The 24,211-nt window shown below is 41.2% G+C and overlaps 1 protein-coding gene across 1 annotated transcript in view; it reads right to left on the bottom strand.

Moving 5' to 3' along the window:
- Positions 1 to 24,211, bottom strand: part of ttll11 (tubulin tyrosine ligase-like family, member 11) — a 181,172-nt gene that overhangs the window by 84,360 nt on the left and 72,601 nt on the right. The window contains exons 5-6 of the mRNA XM_072240034.1: positions 23,069 to 23,164; positions 18,590 to 18,708 (exon numbers count right to left, since the gene is read on the bottom strand). Of these exons, the coding sequence (XP_072096135.1) occupies positions 18,590 to 18,708; positions 23,069 to 23,164 (215 nt within the window). The remainder of the gene's footprint in view (positions 1 to 18,589; positions 18,709 to 23,068; positions 23,165 to 24,211) is intronic.

The raw sequence follows: 24,211 nt of genomic DNA, 5'->3' as shown, positions 1-24,211 counted from the left end.
CATGTCGAGGAATGTGGAGGACTGCTGCAACATACAGTGGACTTCTCTCTTTCTGCAGCCTCCCAGGACATGATTAGTGACATTTCAAATGTAGCACACATTGGCACCTTCACCCACCTATTGGTTCGGCTGGTGTCTGCAGTTTTCATATGTCTATTTCACAGCAGCGCATGCTATCACATCCTTCAAGCTGAACTGCAGACTGTTGGGACACCCCCCCCCCGCCGCCACCGCTGGTCGTTCTTCATTATTTCCTTGGTTTACAGTCTCCATTTTACTTGCTCTTCAGAGATAGCCCAAAAGAGTAACACATTCAATTATCCAAATTCTTCAGAGCATAGATTCCATGTTTACTGTTCCTTTAGTCCTGCATTTTCGATAACCTGTAAACTCCTCAAAACCACCTGGATGTGCTCTTTCTCTCCTAGAGATACAATTAGAATATCATCCATAAGTTGCAGAATAGAGCTACTGGTTTCTGCCAAGGGAAAACAAGTGATTATTTTAGGCATACATCAATGGAAAATGGTGGGATGTATTGGAAACCCTGAGGCAGCCTTGTCCAAGTATACTGCTGTCCTTGGACAGTAAAAGCTAACTTATCTTAACTATCGAGATGTACTGAAATTGACCAAAAAATATTAACAATATCTAAGACAGTAAAAATATCCTGTTCCAGCCTCACCCATTCAAAATGATAGATGGGTTCGCCACTATGAGATATTCCCAAGTGGTGTATTTATTCAGAGAGCTGGTAGGACTCATCTGGCTTAGATACTGGCCTGATTGGGGAATCCATAAACAAAATGGTTGACCGGATCACTCTTCTACTATGCCAGCCTCTGCTTCAAGTTTAATGGAGTACTGCCCATGGGGTAGGTGATGGGCCTTCTTTCCAAACAGGTGACACCTCAACAAAGCCACAGTCTTGTTTGTAAGTGGCCTACACCGGGGCTATATTTTCATGATTTGTGATATATACGTATAAATCATCACCATTTCCCTTCTGCCACCAAGGGAAAGTCTTCTTTCCCCAAATAATTACCCTTATACCTGCCTTGATTACAGCCCCCAGATCTATCCCCAAGATGATGTCCTGTGATTGTTGAAACCCAGATACGTGTCCTCAATCTGCATCAGGATGGATAAACATAATTGAGCAAGGACGGATCTGCCTCCCACTCCCTCCACTGTCATAGTTTTACTTGTATCTGGTAAGATGAGATATACGAACAGGATTAGACCATTTGGCCCATTGAGTCTGCTCCAGCATGGCTGATCCAATTTTCCTCTCACCCTCAATTTCCTGCCTTCTTCCAATATCCCTTCACATCCTGACCAAACAAAAATCTATCAACTGCTGTTTAAAGACTTGGCCTCCACAGCTGCCTGTGGCAAAGAATTCTACAGATTCATCACTCTCCGGCTAAACAAATTCCTACTCATCTCCATTCTAAAAGGGCACCTCTCTATTCTGAGCTGTGTCCTTTGGTCTTAGATTTTCCCACCATGGGAAACATCCTCACCACATCCACTCTATCGGACTTTCACCATTCAATAGGCTTCAATTAGGTCATCCCTCATTCTTCTTAATTCTAGTGAATACAGGCCCAGAGCCATCAAATACCCTTCATATGACAAGCCTAAGATCATTTTCATGAACTTCCTTTGAATCCTCTCCAGTTTCAGTACACCCTTTCTTAAGATAAAGGGGCCATAACTGCTCACAATGCTCCAAGTGAGGCCCCACCAGTGCTTTATAAAGTCTCAACATTACATATTTGTTTTCATATCCCATTCCTCTTGAAATGAATGCTAATATCGCAATTGCCTTTCTTACCACAGACACAAACCGCAAATTAACCTTTAGGGAATCCTGCACAAGTTCTCCCAAGTCCCTTTGCGATGCAGTTTTTTGTGTCTTCTCTCCATTTACAATAGTCAGCCCTTTCATTTCTTCTACCAAAGTGCACAACCATATACTTCCCAACACTGTATTCCACGTGTCACTTCCTGGCCCATTCTCCTAATCTCTCTAAGTCCTTCTATGGTCTCTCTACTTCCTCAAAACCATCTGATCCTCCAACTATCTTTATACCATCTGCAAAATTTGTAACAAAGCCATCAATTCCATCATCAAAATCATTGACTTATAACGTAAAAAGAATTGGTCTCATCACAGACCCCTATTGAACACCACTGGTCATTGGCAGCCAACCAAAAAAGGCTCCCTTTATTCCCACTCTTTGCCTCCTGCCAGTCAGCCACTGCTTTATCCATGCTACAATCTTTCCAGTAATACCATAGGTTCAAAGCTTGTTAAGCAGCCTCAAGTGTGGCACCTTCTCAAAGGACTTCTGAAATGGCGAGACCTGACGCAGTCTGGGAGACCGCTTTGCTGAACACCTACGCTCTGTCCGCCAGAGAAAGCAGGATCTCCCAGTGGCCACACATTTTAATTCCACATCCCATTCCCATTCTGACATGTCTATCCACGGCCTCCTCTACTGTAAAGATGAAACCACACTCAGGTTGGAGGAACAACACCTTATATTCCGTCTGGGTAGCCTCCAACCTGATGGCATGAACATTGACTTCTCTAACTTCCGCTAATGCCCCACCTCCCCCTCGTACCCCATCTGTTACTTATTTTTATACATACATTCTTTCTCTCACTCTCCTTTTTCTCCCTCTGTCCCTCTGAATATACCCCTTGCCCATCCTCTGGGTCCCCCCCCCCGTTGTCTTTCTTCCCGGACCTCCTGTCCCATGATCCTCTCGTATCGCTTTTGCCTATCACTTGTCCAGCTCTTGGCTCCATTCCTCCCCCTCCTGTCTTCTCCTATCATTTTGGATCTCCCTCTCCCCCTCCAACTTTCAAATCCCTTACTCACTCTTCCTTCAGTTAGTCCTGACGAAGGGTCTCGGCCTGAAACGTCGATTGCACCTCTTCCTAGAGATGCTACCTGGCCTGCTGCGTTCACCAGCAACTTTGATGTGTGTTGCTTGAATTTCCAGCATCTGTAGAATTCCTGTTGTTTGCACATCCTCAACTGATTCTGCTCTGTCTATCCTGCTTGTCATTTCTTCAAAGAATTCCAACAGAATTTGTAATTGATATTGAGGCCAACAGTGCATTGACATTCATTCAGGGGCTCAAGGGCCAATACTAGTCACTTCATCAGGAGTTGTTTTAACTCCTTCGCAGAGATCTGGAAAACAGGTCCCTTTATGCTACCACGATGCTAAGTGATGATCCTCAGCTTGCTGTATCCATGGTCCTTGTCCTGCTTCTCCTCCGCCTTTCGACCAAAAACTTGTCCTGATTATGCCTTGTCTTTCCACAGCAACTGCAATTAATTTGGTTTTTTCACTGTCCCTAAAATCCCAGGCCACGTGCCCCCACATTTTTCACACCTGAAACATTCAACATCGCCTTGTCTTATAGTGGCCTTACACCTGCCACTATAGTTGCTCATTCTCCTGTTTTTCTCCTTTTCACTTCTGCTCTCATTGCCGAGTTAAGTATTTGAATAAATGTGTGGCCAACAGGTAGCCCCATTCTTATTATCTGGGTCAGATATCTATTTAGATGTGGGCCCATGCCATCTTTCAGAACTTACAGGAAGACATCATTGTCCTGTTTAGGCCCATTTAATCACTATGTTTCTCATATGCCTGATATTTTCATTCAGCATAATCCTTGACTTTCTCTTTAGGCTCTTGTTTAATAAAAGTAAATATTAGTTCAATTCGCCTGTCCTTCATCTATCGCAGCCTCAATTGCCTTAGTAAGGTCCCCCCAGTTAGTCCTGAGGATCCGCTTCTCCATTTAAACTAATTTTTATTTTGGATATGGTTGGGCAATGTGGACCAGACCTACCTGGGTACTTTAGCCTTTAAATGATGTGTATATCAGCAAGAGTCAAATGGTGAGTCCCTTAATTCTTCAACCTTTTTGCTAAAGAAACACATTGTCATCATTATATTTGATAGTATTTAGCAAAATCTGTTTCTCTGTTGTTGTAAAAGATTTTTCCACCCTGGACTCAGTAGTGCTACTCCCTATGGTCTTCTGGACGATCCAGAGGGGTACTAGTTCTGAGGCAGATGCTGCTGCCTCAATATAGGGTTGAGGTTGTGAATCTTCATTACAAGCCCCATACTTAATCAGCTGCATCAGCCTAATCATTCCAATTTACATCATGTTCTGCAGGTGTACATGGACTTACACTACCTACAATTCACCCCAAAATCAGAGGGATTGGGGGGGGGGTTCAGAGTTTTCTTGGCAACCGCTATTCTGTGGTGATTGCATGATAATGCTGTTATTATTACAAAAGGGGGTTAAGTCTCCACAGAGGCCGTTCTCTAACGTTTAAAGGAAAACATAGGTCCAGTTTCACGGGCGAGTGATCAGATATAACTATAGCAGTGCATTCAATTTGTCTAATCATAGGTATCAAGGAATTATCTATAAAGAAATAGTCTAGCCTGGAATAGGAGTGGTGAACATGAGAGAAGAAAGAGAATTGCCTAACTGATAGATTCAAAAATCTCCAAGGATCCATATAACCATTTTGTTGCACAAACATCGAGAAGGTCTTTGCCAGACCAGAAAATGTTCCCCTAGGGCAAGACCTATCAAGCAGTGGGTCAATAGTACAGTTCAAATCTCCGGAAAAGATTAGCTTATATGTATTCAGGTTAGGTATTAATGACAAAACCTTATTTGCAAATTGGACATCGTCCCAATTAGGAGCATAAACATTTACCAAAATAACAGGTATCTGAAAGAGAGAGCCAGAGACTATAATAAAACGACCATTAGGGTCACTGATTACATCAGATGGTGTGAACTGCATTCTTTTGGTGATTAATATTGCCACCCCCCTGGACCTACTCTTATATCTGGAATGAAAAACCTGACTAATCCATGCTTTACGAAGTCTATTATGGTCCTCCACTCTTAAATGTGTCTCTTGTAGAAATAGTATATCTGCTTTTAATTGTTTCAGATGAGAGAAAACTTTAGACCTTTTAACCGGACCATTGAGCCCCTTTACATTCCAAGAAATAAACCTCACAGGGTGGCCTCCATCAGCAGCACTCATGTTAACCATATCAAAAGGTACACAGGGCCTACAATCCAAAACAGTGCAAGGGTATAAATTGCACACAATAACGCACAATGAAAAGAAAGTCTGATCAATTCGTAATGCACAAAGGAATAAACTGCCATGGTAATCCCCCAAAACACTCCCCCCACCCCTTTACGCAAACAAAAAAACCCAATTAACCCCCGAAACCTAGATCTACCTCCCCAATTGAGGATGATCGCAGGCAGTACCCAACAAAAAACTTTCAAGGTGTTCCCCATACAACCCAACTTTCAATCTAATCTAGGGTGGCTCCCCTCCTTAACATTTATCCTATCACTTATACTACCTTTAATATAACATATAGGCTAACGATGACACAGGTCAAGCTAAGCATTAAAAACAAAAACAAACACCGGGCAACTTAAACGCCCGAGATACAGATCCCAAATATTTACATTTTGCTGGTTGAAAGTTTTTGTTAATTAGTTTCGGCAGCATAGCAGTTCCACCCGATCGCGTTCCACAAATTAAACTGGAAAAAATGAACAAAAAAGTGGATTGTGAAAATTAACAGTTTGCCTCGGCATGAGGCCTCTTCCATGCTGCATGAATAACCTGAAAAAAAGTCATTGCTCTTCTCGTTCTTCTTCTCCCCAGCACGAATAGTAAAACCCTTTGGCCGCCTCTGGTGTATGGAAATAATGCTTTTCACCTTCATGCATGACCCGGAGCTGGGCAGGATACAAGAGGGCAAACCTGACCCCTTTCCCGTAAAGCAGGGATTTCACCTCCTTGAAAGCTGCTCGTTTTTTACCCAGCTCCGCACTAAAATCTTCATAAAAAAACACACCGTGTCCGTGGAAATACAGCTCCTGCTTCCGTCTATTGATGATGCGTTGCTTATCTTGAAAGGAGTGAAAGCAAACCAGGAACATTCTTGGTCTCATTTGCTTGGCTCCAGAGACACCGGATGGTTTACGTCCGACTCGGTGAACACGCGAAAGCACAAGAGGACTTGGGAAAAAATCTGTCCGCAGCACTTCGTCAAAAAACTCGGTCATAAATTTAACAGGGTCCGAACCTTCCAAATTTTCAGGAATGCCGACCACTCTCAAATTGGATCTCCGCGACTGATTTTCGAGGTCATCTAGCTTTCCCTTCAGAAATGCGTTTTCGCTCTGCAACGCTGCAATGGCGGCTTCGGCGCTCACCAGTCGGTCACTGTAATCATTCAGGCCGTCTTCAACCCCACGAATGCGTTCGTCATGTGACTCATAAGCAGACATAATTTGTTCCATGGTAGCAGTCACTGGTGATAAAGCATCTTCAAGTTCTCTTTTTAAGGCAGAATGCACCGCTTGCGTCATGTCAGAAATAAGTACTAAACGAAGCCTCTCCAAGTCATCGGGTAGCGCAGGTCTGGGTCCAGCTCCAGCAGCGTGCAACGGCGCCATTACTGTAACATCAGTCTGCTTGCTCGAGGCTTCGCTATCTTTTTCCCCAGTTTTACTTCGAAGGTACATTCTACTTGCCATTTCAATGTCCAGCTATGTCCCGCGTTGTTCACAATGGTAAATATTCAGTTATCTCGAACATACGGCAAAGATAAACAGGTAGATTTTCAATAAAAATCGGGAGCCACACTCACACGCACCAACTCACTCCATACTCCACCCCGGAAGTCAGCGATAATGCTGTTATTATTACTTCAGCCTTTTCATATTTGCCCTGGGTTGTCCCTTCCACCAACCAATTTGTTCAGGGATTGTTCCATCTGGTTTGCAACCCTTCTTTACCATATTTTGTATCAACTAATGGTTATAGTTTGCTACTGTCTATATGAAAGATCCATCCAATTCCCACACTAGTTCCCTGGTTTCCTCCAGCTTCCTTTTTTTTTCCCCACAATGGCCACACCTGAGCCTATGTCTCAAATAGTGTTGGTTAGTCAGTCCATTTCTCAAATGAATTGCAATCCATAACCACCCGGACCCTGGCTACCAGTCACCCAGACACCCCAATCCCCAGTTCTCCAACACTAAATTCTTCATGGTCCAAGGTCTTCTTTTTTCACTACAACTTGCAGTTGCAGTCGACTATGGGGTTATCCCCTAACCTAACAGGGTGGTATCTCATTCTCTCTCATTCTTTCTCTCTCTCTCCCTCCCTCCCTCTCTCTCGCTATCCATCCCATAGGATGATGATGGTTCCTTTCAGTCAGTTAGTGGGGTGGTACCCCACTCCTCAGAAAGGAACAGCGTGTGCGTGAGTGGATTTTAGGTGAGTAAGGGGTTGCACAGGTCCAGATCCACCCTCTCGACATCCCCTCCCAGATCCAGTGGCATGGTGGGGTCCAAGATGGCTGGGGGAAGTTCTGTTGCAGTGAATGGCCAGACCAAGCTTCGATGCAAGGGATGCCCTTTCCGCGCTTCACGGCATGTGTTTGCTAGATGGCTGTTGACCCTACGAGAGGGTTCATCCACCCTTTGACAGGTCTTGTTTTTCATCCTGCAGGGAGTCTAGCCTGGTGGGGGAGCCGGTTTAGTCGCCAACCACCCAACCATGCGACAGGTAGTACTGGGTTACCTGGTACCAGTAGCATTCAGACGAGTGACCTGATCAAGTCACCCAAACAGGAGCCTCAGTCTGTCGCAATCCAGTGGGATACCCTGCTTGCTGTGCCGCTGTAGGAGCAAACTGAAAGATCTCATGGAGTTGGTGTTTGAAATAATGGGCGATTTACTAACAACTGGTGCACACCAGAAGATCAGTCAAAGCTCTACCTGAGCATGAATTTGGTATAGCTTTTACATTCTCAGTTGATGAGATTACCAGTAAAACTGCACTTTGATAACAGAAAGGTGGCTACATGAAGACTTAATTAAGTAATGGTCTATGTCCTTATTACAGAGTAAAATGATTGTCCACAGGTCTAACCAGTTGAACCAATTTTCGCTTACAACAATGGGTAAATGTCTTAATATAATTAATGTAACTCCTGAACCTTGGACATCATCACTGCTGCATTCCATGTCGCTACTTCTAGGCTCTGTCTGTGGTTCCCTGCTACCACAATAGCACAAGCCACATCCCTATTCACTAGTTACTAGCCCTCACTATTCTTTCACCTACAACAAATGATATAACAGGCTAGATTCTGGGAGGATCTTTCTGAGATTTAGTTACAATTGAGAATAAAGGGTAATGCGTTTAGATCTGAGAAATGGTAAGATTTCTTCATTCAGAGGGTGGCGAACCTTTGAAATTTCTTACCTTGGAGAGATGTGGAGGCTCGGGCATCATGTACATTCAGTACAGGGATCTACTGATTTCTGGCTGTTCAAGAGTCATGATGATAGGATAGAAAATGGTGTTAAAGTATATTGAATGTGATCTTAATAAGAAATGGAGTAGGTTTAAAAGGACCAAAGATTCTATATCTGCTCCTATTTTTGTTCTAATTTCTCATTGCTCTTAACAGTGTAGATTTAGACCATTTATATCTAAAATGTAAGGTACTCATTCATAACAAGATATTGTCACATGCATTTTGCATACAGAGTGAATGTAAAATTAATGCAACAAATGCCTGGTAAGTTTATTTTCGTGATATCAGAGGACAATGTTTTTCAATAAAGATATGAGATTCTATTATAATAATCCAAACAGAACAAAACTAATTTAGCTTCAGTTTGCATTCCCATTTGAAGGATGGCATCTCTAATAGCACAATTGTTTTTCAATCCTGTATTAAAATACCAGTTGAATTAATGTGGACTGCTGCTTGAAAATGGAACATTTTTTAAATTAGGGACAGGTGAGATAAGAATTGAATTTAAGTATATTTTTGCCACATTATACATTTTGCATCACACTGATCACATGTTGTATAATGGTGCAAAATTATTTTTAATCAACATTTATTATTTAGCTGGTACTAAAATAAATAAGGTATGAGTTCTATGTGTAATTATCTAACATGTTGTACTATAAGAAAGCCACATCTTAAGGGAAGGAAACCTAAGATGTTACAAAGTCAAAATCAAAGTCAAGTTTATTGTCCTGTCCACAAGTAAATGTATGCACAGGTACAATGAATATCTTACTTGCAGCAACATTGGCACATAGCATTAGAGACACAGCATTCACAAGAAAGGCATAAATTATACCATATTATACAAAAAAGAACACAATTAGAACAAAAAGGTTCCATAAATCCAGTGATGACCATTCAAATATCATATCCTATTCCGACGTCAGTCCTTGGCCTCCTCTATTGCCATCGTGAGGTGACTCGGGATTGAGGAGCAAAACATCATATTCTATATATAGGTAGCCTCCAAACTGATGGCATGAACATTGATTTCTCCCTCCCCCTTCTCTCATCTTTTATTCCCCACTCTGGCCTCTTACCTCTGATGCTCACCTGCCTATCACCTTCCCCTCATGCCCCTCCTTCTTCCCTTTCTCTCATGGTTGACTCTCTTTTATCAAATTCCTCTTTCTTCAGCCTTTTACCCTTCCCACCCACCTGACTTCATATATCACATTCTAGCTGGTCCTGGGTTTTCATCCCCAAAATGTCACTTACATAGATGGTGCCTAGACCTGCTGAGTTCCTCCAGCTCACACTGACCAAATATCACGTCCCCAGCAGAATCAGAGACCTTATTGCTGATTATTACAGCAACTTCAGGATGAGGGTCTCTTCAGGAGCAATTACATCAACCTGGCACAAGGTGGAGATTGGCATCATCACAGGGTGCACTATCTCAGTGACACTGTTCTCCCTAGCCATGAACATGCTCACTAAGTCTGCTGAACCAGAGTGCAGAGGGCCCAGATTGAATTCCGCTCAACGGCAACCACCTATCAGTGCGTTCATGGATGACCTCACAGTCACCACAGAATCAGTCCCAGGCTGCCGGTGGATTCTGCAAGGGCTTGAAAAGCTGGTGGAGTGGGCCCAGATGCGTTTCAAAGCAGCCAAATCAAGTTCGATGGTGCTGAGGAAAGGGAAGGTGGAGACCAAGTTCCGGTTCAGCATCGCAGGCACAGCCATCCTAACCACCACAGAAAAGCCAGTCAAGAGCTTAGGCAAAGTTTTTGACAGCTCTTTAAGGGACACGACATCCATTCAGGCGAGCTGTACCCAGTTGGATGGCTGGCTGAAATCTGTGGACAAACCCAGCCTACCTGGGAAGTTTAAAGCCTGGGTGCATGGCATTCTTCCCAGAATCCTGTGGCCCCTCCTCATCTATGCAGTTCCGATCTCGACAGTCGAAACCTTAGAGAGGAGGGTTAGCAACCACCTCAGGAGATGGCTGGGGCTACTAAAGAGCCTGAGCAGCATTGCACTCTATGGACACCACAACAAACTGCAACTGCCCTTCAAATCCCTGGAGGAAGAATTCAAGGTAATAAGAGCCAGAGAAGTGCTACAGTATAGGGACTCAAGTGACCCGAAGGTGGCTAGAGCAGGGATCCAAGTGAGGACTGGCAGGAAGTGAAGGGCAGAGGAAGCTGTTCAGGAAGCAGAGGCGAGGCTGCATCACAGGAGGCTGGTGGGAGTAGTCACACGAGGCCAAGCTGGGCTAGGATCCTTTCCAACTCCCCAAATGGACACCAGAGGGAAGGAAAGGCATCGTCTATTTCAGGAGGAGACGAGAGCAGTAGTGGAGGAGACGAGAGCCTACAAGGCGGTGGGAATGAAACAACAGGGAGCTTGGACAAGATGGGAGAATGCGGTTGAGAGGAAAGTACCTGGGCTGATCTTTGGAAAGCTGAACCACACCACATCCAATTTCTCATCCAGGCAGTGTACGATGTGCTTCTAAGCCCATCAAACCTGCACTCATGGGGCGAGGCAGTCATCTGCGTGCCCACTGTGGTCCAAGCAGGGAACCCTGGAGCACATCCTCAGCGACTGCGCAAGGGCACTTGGTGAGGGATGGTACCGATGTCGGCATGATCAGGTCCTGAAGACCATCACTGAAGCCGTCAGCGCAGGAGTTGAGTAGGAGAAGAGGTCCTGACCCTCCAAGCAGACCATTGCCTTTGTTAGAGCTGGGGAGCAGTCAATACCTGCCAAAAGAATATCTTCAGGCATCCTGACCTCTGCAAGGGACTGGCAGCTGTTGGTGGACCTCGAACAGCAGCTGAAGTTCCCCAAACATATTGCAGCCACCACCCTGTGACCAGACATTGTCCTAGTGTCTGAGTCTACTAAACAAGTGGTGCTGCTGGAGCTGACCATGGGAAGATAGCTTGGAAGAAGCCTTTGAAAGGAAGCTCTCCAAGTACGCAGGACTGGTCAGCAACTGTCAGCAGGCTGGATGGAGAGCGAGGTGTCTCCCAGTGGAGGTTGGTTATAGGGGATTCGTAGCCCATTCTTTAGTTAGAGCCTTCAGCAATTTGGGCATTGAGGGAGAGAGGAAGAGGAGAGCCATCCGCAGTACCACCGATGCGGCACAGAGGGCCTCAAGATGGCTGTGGCTCAAAAGAGGGGAGCCATGGAGTCATAAGTAGCTAGACATCTGGACACAAGCTGGGGTCTGATCAGCCCTGGCTGGGTCACCTGGAGGAGGTTGTATAATGTTGAAAGACCCGAAACACCCGATAATTCCAGGAACATCACTGAAGATGTGTCCAGAAGCATCAGTAGATGTATGTACACAGCTGCATTTTGTGTGTGTAAATCCACTGTTTACTGAATAAATGATTACAGTTGTACAGGCAAGGTCAAGAACCAAATGGTTGAATGGAAGCAGCTGTTCTTCTGGTGGTGCAAGGCTTCTGGCTCTGTACCTCCTGCCAGATGGTAGTTGTGAGAAGATGCCATGGTCCTCTTGGGGTAGGGGTGGGGGGTCAGATTTTGATGATGGATGATTCTTGAGGCAGTGCCTCATGAAGATTATCTTCAATGATGGGGTGGGATGTTCTGATGATTCATTGAGTGGCGTACACTACTCCCTGCAGCTTCTTACATTCCTACGCATTTAAATTGTGATGCATCCAGTCAGGATACACCCTATCCTCGTTATATGCAAGGGATACGTTCATCGAAGTTGACGCATAATGTGAAATCGCATAATGTGAATAATTATTTAAATGGAGAAAATAGGGATGCGTTCCAGAGGGCTTTCTAAATAGGTTTTATCTGTAATTTATTCACATTTTATACCAATACGACACAAAAGCAGTACTACAAGACAATATTTATATTATATTTAATCAATTTAAGGTAATATTCAATGTAATAAATCATAGAAAATTAACATCCTCTGGTGTACAGTACTCACCAACAGTGGCAGGTGTGTTCGCTCCGGGAGATGAGTGGTTGTTGTGGTGTTGGGCAGCTTTACATAGATAAGGTGGATGGTTGTGGTCGTCAGGATAATATCAAGCACAGCAAGGGGTGAAGGAAAACTCACAGAACTCTTAGAACTGCCGGCAGCAGAAGATTACAGTGATTTGCGTAAAATGGTGAGGGTTGTTTGCTTGGCAGCATTTTGTTTTAAATTTGCTTGTAGGGAAGAAGGGTTGACGGCAGGGAATGACTGAAGTGCTGACTCCATTCTAAACTTGGGTCCATGTCCATCGCCATTTGTGCTAAGTGTTCCGACTTCCAACATTCCCTCACCGTTGGTAAACTACCAGGATTTTCAAAATCATCTGTTGCTTGCAGCATCTGAGAGATAGTTTGCTGTAAAAAGAAATACACTCGCCTTGAATGTGGATTACACCTTGGTCGAGTGGTTGAATCAGCGATGTTGTGTTAAGCGGCAGGAAATGCACTGTTCTGTTAGGGTGAATGCTGTCCAAATGTTTAGGATGGGCTGGCGCATTGTCAAGCAACAAAAAAAATTAAAGGGAAGATTCTGTTCCCAGCAGTAGCGTCCAAGAGCTGTGTTACCTTCAGCTGATGCCGCGCTGTTTATAATTTCCAACTTTTTTCAAGTGTTAAAGTGGTTCTCTGCCACTTGGCTGACGGCCCAAGACATGACATCGGACGCTTAGGAGGCATAGTTAAATATTTCAAGCGCAAAATCACTGCACCGTGGGTAAAACCAACAAAAGTTTAAGATCGCGCATCCACACCTTGCCAAAACCAATGCAAGAGTGGCGGGAGAGAGATTGTGAGGCGCGCGCACCTGACTTATATTGGCGGGAAAGCGGTGCTTCTCATCGCAACAGTGAGACTGAAACGTGCGCACGTGACTTGTACTGGCAGGAAGACAGTGCTCCTCGCATAACTGTGAATCTTGGACGCATATAATGAGACGTTGGTAGAAATAGGTTCCTCGCATAACTGTGAATCCACATAGTCTGAAGATGCATATAACGAGGATAGGGTGTACTTTCAACAGTACATCTGTACATCTTTGTTAACAACTTTGATAACGAGCCAAACTTCACGAACCTCTTAAGAAGGTAAAGACACTGGCACACTTTCCTTATGTGCTAGAGCTAGAACAGGTCATCCGATATGTTAATAATCAGAATATTAAAGCTGCTGACCCTTTCCCCAACCAAACCACTGCCAATATAGACCGGTGCATATTTGGCCTCCCCAAACCACTGCCAATGCACACTGGTGCATAGATCGCATCCCCAAACTACTGCCAATGAAGACTGGCAATTATTTGGTCTCCCCAAACTACTGCCAATGTAGACTGGCACATATTCGGTCTCCCCAAACTACTGCCAATGTAGACTGTCACATATTTGGTCTCCCAAACCACTGCCAATGTAGACTGACGCATATTTGGCCACAGCACACCACCGCTAATGTAGACTGGCGCATATGTGGCATCATTTAACTGGATGTCCTATGTCATTCCTCCTTACCAATTTTTCTCTACCTGTGATTTGTCCAACAACTGCTGCTGTCAGTGAATCTGTACATAGGATTGGAGCTGTGCTTAGTCACACAGTGACATGTTCATAAGGAGTTGAGCAGAGAGCTGAGAATGCAGCCTTGAGGTGCACTGGTGTTGTTAGTTAGTGATAAGGACATATTGTTATTCATCCTCAATGATTGAGATCTGCCTCTGAGGAAGTCAAGCATCCAGTTGCAGAGAAAGGTACAGAGGCCAGATGATAAATCTGGAGGGGTGACTGTGTTGAATGTTGTGCTGTGGCCAATGAATAGCAGCCTGATATACATGTCCCTGTTTTCCAGATGGTCCAGAACAGGCAGCGAAAGTGTATCTGCAGTAATCTGTAGTGGCGGGAGGTAAATTGAAGAGGACCTAGGTCATTTCTGAGACAGGAGTTGTGTCACTCCAAAACCAACCTCTTGAAGCACTTATAAGGGAAAATCTGCAGATGTTGGAAGTCTAAGTAACACACACAAAATACTAAAGGAGCTCAGCAGGCTAGGCAGCATCTACGGAAAAGAGTATAGTCAACGTTTCAGGCCAACATAGACTGGCACATATATGGCCTCCCCAAACACAGCCAATGTAGACTGGTACATATTTGGCCTCCCCAAACCACTGAATTTAGTTCTTTCTGTCCATCTCTTTCCTGCTTCCAAGAGCTAAAGTCCTAGGAATAAAAGCAAGGGAATGAAAAAATATTCAAGCGACACTATCTCTCAACCATTTCCAGTAGAGTACTACAGACCAAACGAAACAACGTAACCCTTGAGAAACAGAGCATCATCTTCCATCTTGGCATGTTGCAGCCTACCAATTTCAGAAAATGAATTCAACAATTTCTGTTTACTTGCTTTCTCTGTTTAAAACTGGCCAGTTCTGCTGTAAGACTGTGCATTTGTAATATGGAGTCAGTTTTTACTATTTCAGAGACACTGTTTGATCTGTGGGGCATTTCCAATGTTCTTGTGGCTTAAGTTCTCTGAAACAGCTTTGACCTATAGATTTTATTCTGTCCCTTTGTTTGATTTATCCCTCTATACTGCTCTCATTAATTATCTGATAACTTCATAAACTTCATGTTGCCATGGTAACCTAGCCTCAACCTGCCAGATATGTTCTCTCCACACCACCTATCTTTCCCCAACTCTCTCTGCAATCTTAAAGTAATTTGCTGTCTTGCTTTTTCAATTCTATTGAAGGGTCTTCAACTTGAAATTTAATTCTTTCTCTTTCCACAGAAGCTATCTGAACCGCACAGTACTTCCAGCAATTACTGTTTATATTTCAGATATCCAGCACCTAAGAACTAATATATCTTTCCAATTTCTGTCCAAAATTATTTCTGGTGAAAAGATATATCTTGCTTTTTACAATCAAAACATCCAAAATGTTTCAGTTAAGAAAGTATAATTAGAAGTATAATTAGAGATTACCACATGTGCACAGAATATTCCACAAAGAGCAACAAGATAAATAATTATTAATGAAGAAACAAATAAGTTAGTGTACTAGAATAATTCCTATTTGCTTCTTCGTATGGTGTTGCAAGATATTTTACATACACCTGTGCCAATACACAGGATCTTAATTTAAGTTCTTATCCAAAAAAAAACGCAACTTTTTCAATGCAGATTTCCACAAGAATTGCACTAGATGGTCAAGACTGAGGTATTTACAATTTCTGGGTGCAATATTTCTGATTAAAATAATCTCCTCTTTTAATTTGTAAGAAACTTAAGTGTAGACTTCCTGACACAAGAATTAAGAATTAAGTATTTGCAATGAAAAATTATTTTTAAATTATGGATAATAATAGTTTGTAAGTTACTGTAATAAAATATGATATAATAATGTAATTGTGACCTATTCAATCAAGATCAATTAATTTCAGCTGAGTGAACTAGCGTGCTTGAATGTATAAAAAGGGAGGCAGAAATACCAAAACATGACTTTCTTATGCAAATCCTATCGTCCAGCAGTCTCTGAGAGTTGGGGAGTGTGCAAGATTTGATGAGCAGGAGCAAAGTCATTTTCTCAATGCTGCCTTTTGGTTAGATGGTGTGACACAGACAGGCAGGGTGGTTGGAGAATGTTTTCATTATTTTAACAGTTTAAATAAAGGGTTAGCACAGAGACCAGATTACATTTTAAATTCAAAGTAAATGTATTATCAAATTACACATATGCCACCGTATACTACCAGAGATTCGTTTTCTTGTAGATATTTACAGGAAAATAAAGAAATACAATAGAATTTATGAAAAGCAGCATATAACAGAGACTGATAAATATCCAAATAAAATAGGACAAATCATGCAAATAATAAGAAAAGTAAATAAATAATACTGAGAACATGAGTTGTAGAGTCTATAGGTTGTGGAATCAGTTCACAACTGAGATGAATGAAGTTATCCATTTTGATTCAGGAGCGTGATCCTATATAAGTACAAAAAATGGCAGGAGAGCTCAATTTAGTGCGTTGTAGGGCTTGTAGCACATGGGAATTCCAAGACACTTCTTAAGATCTCAGTGACAACATTCTCAGGGAGTGTGTCTGGGTTGGGCAGCTAGAGGCACTACAAGGCTGAAAGTTATGTTGATAGCATACTTCCAAAGATGGTTAGGCTGTAGCTTAAGGAAAGTCATTCAGTGGAAAGTAGGTGGTCAAGGAAACTTCAAAGTGTTTCTCACTCTAAAGTTGTATCTCCATGTTTAACAATACATCATGCAACTCTGAGAAATCAAGTTAAAGCCAAGATTATGGCACCTTGGCAAGAATCCAAGGACAATAGTGGTGTGAGACTTTATAGTGGGGGGAATAATCAGGCAGCCATTAACATGAATCCAGGATATAGAGAAAGGAAAATGGAACGGATGAATGTATGGCAAAAGGAATAGTGCAGTAGGGATGGGATTAAAATTCCAAAATACGGGGTCCATTACTGACGAAGATAGGATCTGTACAAATTGGATGGATTGCATCTGAAATTAAATGAGTGAAAAGTCCTAGAGCCAGTGTATTTTTATAGCTTTTTCTATTTCAACTTAAAATAGTACTCATGGATTTGCTTTTGTCAATCATGGTGGCCATATTTGTAAAGAAAATGATGAAATGAGATTTACAACACTTTGATTAATGCATTTAGTAACTTTTAAATAGTCTCTTGTGACATTAAACTGATCATTAATGGTAAAATAGTAAGCATGTTATGAATCACAGCCATAATAATCACCGCAGGGACTGCCTTCACAGCCTTATTGCTTGACTGATGTGTCTGCTTTACAATACATCTTAGCACTCACTTTTATTTTTAAGTAGGTTGAAAATTTGCACTTGGTCATGGTAAAATAGAGCATTTAAATATCTACAGGCCTGATTTGAGGTAATTTTTGTTCTACTTTATTCCCACTCTGTGTCAAATTCAATAATTGACCAAAAGACACAGCCGATATTGAAAATTCACTACATAGAGCATCAGTGTTCATCAAAACCAAGGAAAGGGCAATGTCCTAACTCTGTTATCCTGATAGTTTACATGTACAGTATACGTACATTCTTTCAGTATCTATGCAAACATCATGTTTCTGCATGGGGAACAAGTATCATTGCTTCCTCAATACTTTTGAGTGTATCATGGATTTTGGGCTGCTGATCATGAAAATCACCAGGAAATTTCCCTATCATGCACTATTTTTCTGGAAATAGTCTATATTATTTCAAATCATAATTTAAGTCAATTAAAATGTTGCCCACAATGTAAGCTGAAAAGTTTTCCATCTTTTCCAGACATGCCTGGGCATGCTTAGGCAGGGTGGATGCTGCATGGCAGGACAGGTTTTAGAAAGGATATAAAAGCACCATGCACACACGATTCCATGCATTGCGTTTATATGTATATCGGTTTGCAATAACATTAATGCACATGCTCTATGCGCATAATATACTGTGTGTACTCGTTACAATAAAGTAATTGTATTTTCAAGAGTATTTGTGCTGGCAAAATGTCTCGCCAATGTTGCAACAGTTGTTGCAACTTCCTGTTATATTTGTGGCAAGTATACACTTAAATCTCAAAGATGAAGCATGACTCCTCTTATTAAGAAAGCCTATGAGCTCTACTTCGGGTGTAAAATTGGCGACCAAGACAAAGCCTGAGCTCCTCACATCTGTTGTGCAACATGTGCTGTCGATTTTAGAGCTTGGCTCAGAAATACTCGGAAGTCAGTGCCATTCGCTGTCCCAATGATATGGCAAGAGCAGAAGGATCATGTGACAGACTGCTACTTCTGACTTCAATATGTCTGGTTTCTCTGCTAAAAACAATAAATCCATTGAATACCCCACTCCCCCTTCAGCCATGAGACCTTAGCCGCATAACGATAGTCTTCCAGTACTGATGCCGCCAGACACATGGAGTCGAGAAGAGGCAGATGAAGATGCCATGGTGCACGAGTCAGGAATGGAAAATTACACTGTTACTGATACAGATTTTGAACCCTTTGTGCCTAGCGTTTTTTTTAAAGCATACAGTACACTCAAGGTTATATATGTGAAGCAGATGATGAGAAAAATGGAAATTCAAGATAAAACAATGCACTTACTGATAGTAGTTGTATTTTTTAAATGTTGGATCTACCAAACGAAGTGTATCTCTAATGACGGCCACTTTAATTTCTTCATCCACAGGACTGGGAACGTATTCAAACACTCCTGGAGAAATCTGTGAAATAAACAACACTTCAGTTTGCACACTGCATAGGCTTTGTAAATCTCACATGACATTACAAATCTTTTAAATGTTTTGTGCTGCTTTTCTCACATCATATCTGAGAAAAATGTTTATCAGATAGCAACAGCTCCTGTGTATTCTGTAAAGTAAAATTTCAAAATTAACAGTTTCATGAATATATTTTGATTTCTACATGATGAAGAATGCATTAAAGTATAGGATATACATTTAAAGGAAACCAGCATAAGTATTAAGGATACCAAATCAGCTTTTGAAAGACCCAATTTTGTAGTTATAGAATCATCACTTTACGAATTGCAATAGTAAATTAATTCTGTTTTTATGGTGTAATGGAGGGGTGGAACATCATTCCCCATTACATGTTCTTGCTGCTTTGTCCTACCCTATCAACAGGCAAGATTAAACCAAAGTAAATCCCTCCTGCTCAGCTCAGAATTTTATATATTTCACAAAATATTCTCATTCATATTTAAAATATTCTATTGGTGTTGTCCAAAGCACATTCACATAGCTTCCTCCTCAGATGTTAACTTGTTTGATAATTTAATTATCCTGACATTGCTTATTGATGATGATTTGAGAATCAAACTATTATGTACTAAATCCTTTTATGGAAACTTGGATAGATGTTTAATTTGCTGCTTCAGATATGTCATTGAGATTAAGAATGTAGACTATAGATACTGGACTCCATAGGCTAAATTTTTTAGCCAGCCCTAAAGCTTTACTGCAGATATTTTTGACTAGCTCATGACAAATTTCTTCCAATTAATAGAGGGGCAAGGACTAGATATGGAAGGTATAAGACAAAGGGGAAGAGAATTAAGAACAACATGAGGAACAATTTTTAAATCAGCATGTAATTGGTAATTAGTGGAGGCATCATGGCCTACAAGAGAAAACTGTATAAATACATGGTTGAGAAAAATTTGCATGGTCATGGAGAAAGATCTGGTGTGTGGAATTGGGAGAGTTGCTCTGATATAGAATAAGTAATAACATAATGGGCCAAATGGCCTCTTTCCATGTTGCAACTATTCTATGATTCTATGAAATCCCAATCAACAGAACTAGAAATGCACAATTGATAATACTCCACCACTCAATGGCTTGAATATACATACAGTGTAACATTATACCACATTAATTTGTTTAACCTAACCATGGACAGAAACATTCCAATAACATCGCTAAGTATCCTTGTTCGTGCAATCCTCTGTTCTTTTTAAATATGAACCAAAGTCAAATAAAACAGGTAGAAAAGATCAGTGATAGGAAGTGATGAGCTAGCTGAATAACATCTCTACTTAGTAATTAGAGTACATGCCACACTTTATATGATCCTTACTATTTTCTGCACTTGTAGACAGGAATCTTGTCAGCAGTTTCACAATCTTTGCAATTGTTTGCAAGGCAACAGGGCATGTGTTAAAAATGAATATTTTAAGTGCACAGTATTGCAGTTTTTTTGAGAAATAAATGAGGAATAAATATTTCTTTAATTTACTTATAAATTTCAGAATCATCATGTGGCATATTTTAAGAATAATGAATACTACTGTGAACTAAAAGAAAACACAAAAATAAAGGAGAGGATTAAGTCCTCTCACTGAACTTCAGCTATCAATTGAAAAGACAGTATTGTGCAAAAGTCTTAAGCACACGTTAAAAAAATTCTGTAAAGTGAAGATGCTTTCAAAAATAATGAAACAAAAAGTTTCTAAATATCAAAAAATACTATAAAAATAATAAACAATAAAAAACTAAATCAAATCAATATTTGGTGTGACCACCCTTGCCTTTCAAACTGCATCAATTCTCTTAGGTCACTGTCGTGTAGTTTAATAAGAAGATTGACTGGTAGGTTGTTCCAAACATCTTGGAGAACTTGCACAGTTTTTCTATAGACTTTGGCTGCCTCGCACACTTCTGTCTTTCCAGGTATTTCCAGACAGCCTCGATGATGTTGAGATCAGGGTTCTGTACAGACCATACCATCTGAAACCATATAAAAAATCTAGGGTGCCTAAGACCTTTGCACAATACCATAATTTTAAAAAAAATCTTGCATTTTTTGCCTGACTTTTAAATAATTTATACCATATATTTGTAATATTTTAATTTGTAGGCAAAACTGAATTATGTTTACAAAACATTAAATCTTCTTTACTCTACCCTCAATTGAATAAAAAGCTAAAAAGACAAAGCAGTGTCTAATGATAATAGCCAACTTCATTGTATGAAAAAATACATCTGAAATGGAACTACCTGTGTAGATGGAACATGCAAAGTCAGCAATCTAGACCAGGCTGACATTAATATTTTTCAGTGCCACTCATGAATGCATCACTAATAGTGCCTCCTGCTTTAAGTAAGTTAGTTTTCATTCATAAATTAAATTCTGTCTTTTTTTTTCCCAGTGCAAGCCAAGACCTTTGGGATCAAGTTCAGTTTGTTTGCTTCTCAGGGTCTACTGCTCTACACACATGACAGTGTGGCTAACCACAGGTGTAAAATTGCAGATGACAAACTACTGTAGGTAAAATCTCAAATGGTGACGAGGAGGCTTATAGGAGGAAGATAGATTGGTTGGTTGAGTTGTGTTGCAACAACAACTTTGCACTCAACATCAACAGGCTTAAGAAGTTGATTGTGGATTTAAAGAAGGGAAGGTCAGGAGCACACACATCATCCCTCAGTGGTGGAAAAGGTGAGCAGCTTTAGGTTCCTGGGTGTCATCATCTCAGTGGACTTGTCTGACCCCAACACAGTGATGCAATTACCAAGGTGGCACACTAGTGACTCTATTTCATTAGGAGTTTGAGGAGATTTGGTCAAATTTGTCACCCAAGCCCTTAATATTCTTTACAATGGAGAGCATTCTGACTGGTTGCATCACAGCCTAGTATGAAGGCTCCAATTCACAGAATCACAAGAGACTGCAGAAGGTTGTACACTCAACCAACACTATCATAGGTACAACCCTCCCCGGTATTGAGGATATGTTCAAGGGGCGGTGCCCCAAGGAGGAGGTAACCATCAATAAGGACACCCACCATCCAGGAGATGTCCTCTTTTCATTACTACCATTGGGGAGGAGATACAGGAGCCTAAAAACCTATATTCAATGATTCACGAACAGCTTCTTCCCTCTGCCATTAGATTCCAGAATGATAATAGCCATGAACTCTACATATTTCCTTTCTTTTGCACTATTTATTTGAAAATTTTTAGTAATTTTTTGCCTTTGCTGTCACAAAACAACATATAAGACATTACAAAGCAGATTCTGAATTACAAATGGACGAAATGTCTCCCACAGTTTTGTACTCACACTTTCAGCAAAATTATGGCCATCCTACACTGTTGCCAATAAAAGATGTCTACTCATCAAGTTATATTATAATCTAGGACTTGAAGAGTGTATCAAAAATTAATAAACCAAGGACGATAAGCTGTATGACACTTAGCCTAAAGAGGAACCACTGTGGAATGCCAGAAGTGGCAAGCTGTTTTGTTTTACTTTAAACTTTGCATCAACCAGTTGGGATATTATGTTGCAGTAATGCACGTTGTTAGTGAGGCTGCACTTGGAGTACTGTGTACAATTCTAGTCACCGTTATAGAAAAGATGTGGTTAAACTGGAAAGGACGCAGAAAAGATTTACGTGGATGCTGGCAGACTAGAAGTTACAGTGAGAAGCTGGCCAATCTAGTTCTTTTTTCCTTGGAACATCAGAGGCATAGATAAGGGGATGGTAACAGTCTTTTCTACTGGATAGGGGAGTCTAAATCTAGAGGGTATAGTTCAGGGTGAAAGGGGAAGATTTAAAAGGGTCCTGCAGGGCAACTTTTCCACATAGAGGGTGATGAATAAATACAATTATTTGCCAGAGGAAGTGGTTGAGGCAGGTACAGTAGCATCGTTTAAGAAGCACTTAGGTAGGTACATGGAGGTCTACGTGAAAGAGGCCACTCTATCCAACTCTCTCATCAAAAATGAAATTCAGTAAGTGCATGGCTGAAAAGCAGCTTACAGAATGCAGCACCATGTGTGCAAAAGTAGTATTTAAAAGCTATCATATTTCCTGATTTTGCAAGAACAAAGAAAAACTAATCATAGTTAACTAGCAGAGGGAACGCCTAGACATCTCACAGTATTTCTCATTATCATTAAATCATAACTAACTTAGATCTTCTCTAAAAGCTGCTCCAAGCTTTTATTTTATGGGATAACAGAACTACCAAGATAGTATGTGCCTGATGTATCAATGTGGCATTTTACCACAAGCATTTTACCATGCATACTGATTGGCTTGAAGCTGCTTACCTCCTGTTCATGTTCTATTCTCATGCTAGGATTAGCGTTCACTTCCAATAAAACAGGCTTCATGTTTTTCATGAGGAGAATATCAAATCCTAATATCTATGTAAACAGAAATTAAGTTCAATAAGAAATAGTCATTACATTTCAATAAATCATCTGAACCATTACACTGGGGATCTAAGCTTGTAGCTCAAGGTGGAGAAATAACCCTAATAAGATATAAAATCCCAGTTTAAAAAGAAAAGAGCTAGTTCAAAGAAACAAAAGACAGACTTTCAAAAGATAAAGAATTAGGCCAGTTTGTAGTATAGAAGGAATTGCCATACATCTCAAAACTCAAAGTAACTTTATTATCAAAGTACATATTTTGAGAGGACTAGAACATAAAAGCAAGGATGTAAGGCTTTATAAGGCGCTGGTGAGGTCTCACTTGGAGTATTGAGAGCATTTTGGATACCTTATCTAAGAAAGAATGTGCTGACATTGGAGAGGGTTCCAAGGAGGTTCTCAAAAATAATTCCGGGATTTAAAGGCTTATCATATGAGGAACGTTTGGTAGCTTTGGGCCTTTACTCACTGGAATTCAAAAGAATGATGGAGGAATCACATTGAAACCTATCAAATGTTGAAAGGCCACGATAGACTGGATGTGGAGAGGATGTCTCCTATGGTGTGGAAGTCTACAATCAGAGGAAACAGCTTCAGAATAAAGGGATATTCATTTAGAACAGAGATGAGGAGGAATTTCTTTAGCAAGAGAGTGGCGAAACTGTGGAATTCATTGCCACAGGTGGCTGTGGAGGCCAAGTCATTGGGTACGCTTAAGGAAGAGATTGATAGGTTCTTGATTAGTCAGGGCATGAAGAGTTACAGGGAAAAGACAGAAAGTTGGGGCTGAGAGGGAAATAGATCAGCCATGATAAAATGGGGGAGCAGACTCGATGGGCTAAATGGCCTAATACTCCTCCTATGTCTTATATACTCCTATACCTATATTTTATGGTCTTATATGTCACCACATACAACCCTGAGATTTGTTCTCTTGCGGGCACATTCAATAAATCTAATAACCATAATAGAATCAATGAAAGACCACACCAAAGGAGCGGACAACCAGTGTGCAAAAGACAAACTGTGTGCAAAGGT

This window comes from Mobula birostris, chromosome 22 (genome assembly GCF_030028105.1).
Source record: "Mobula birostris isolate sMobBir1 chromosome 22, sMobBir1.hap1, whole genome shotgun sequence".
Taxonomy (NCBI): domain Eukaryota; kingdom Metazoa; phylum Chordata; class Chondrichthyes; order Myliobatiformes; family Myliobatidae; genus Mobula; species Mobula birostris.
This window is presented reverse-complemented; position numbering and strand designations above follow the sequence as displayed.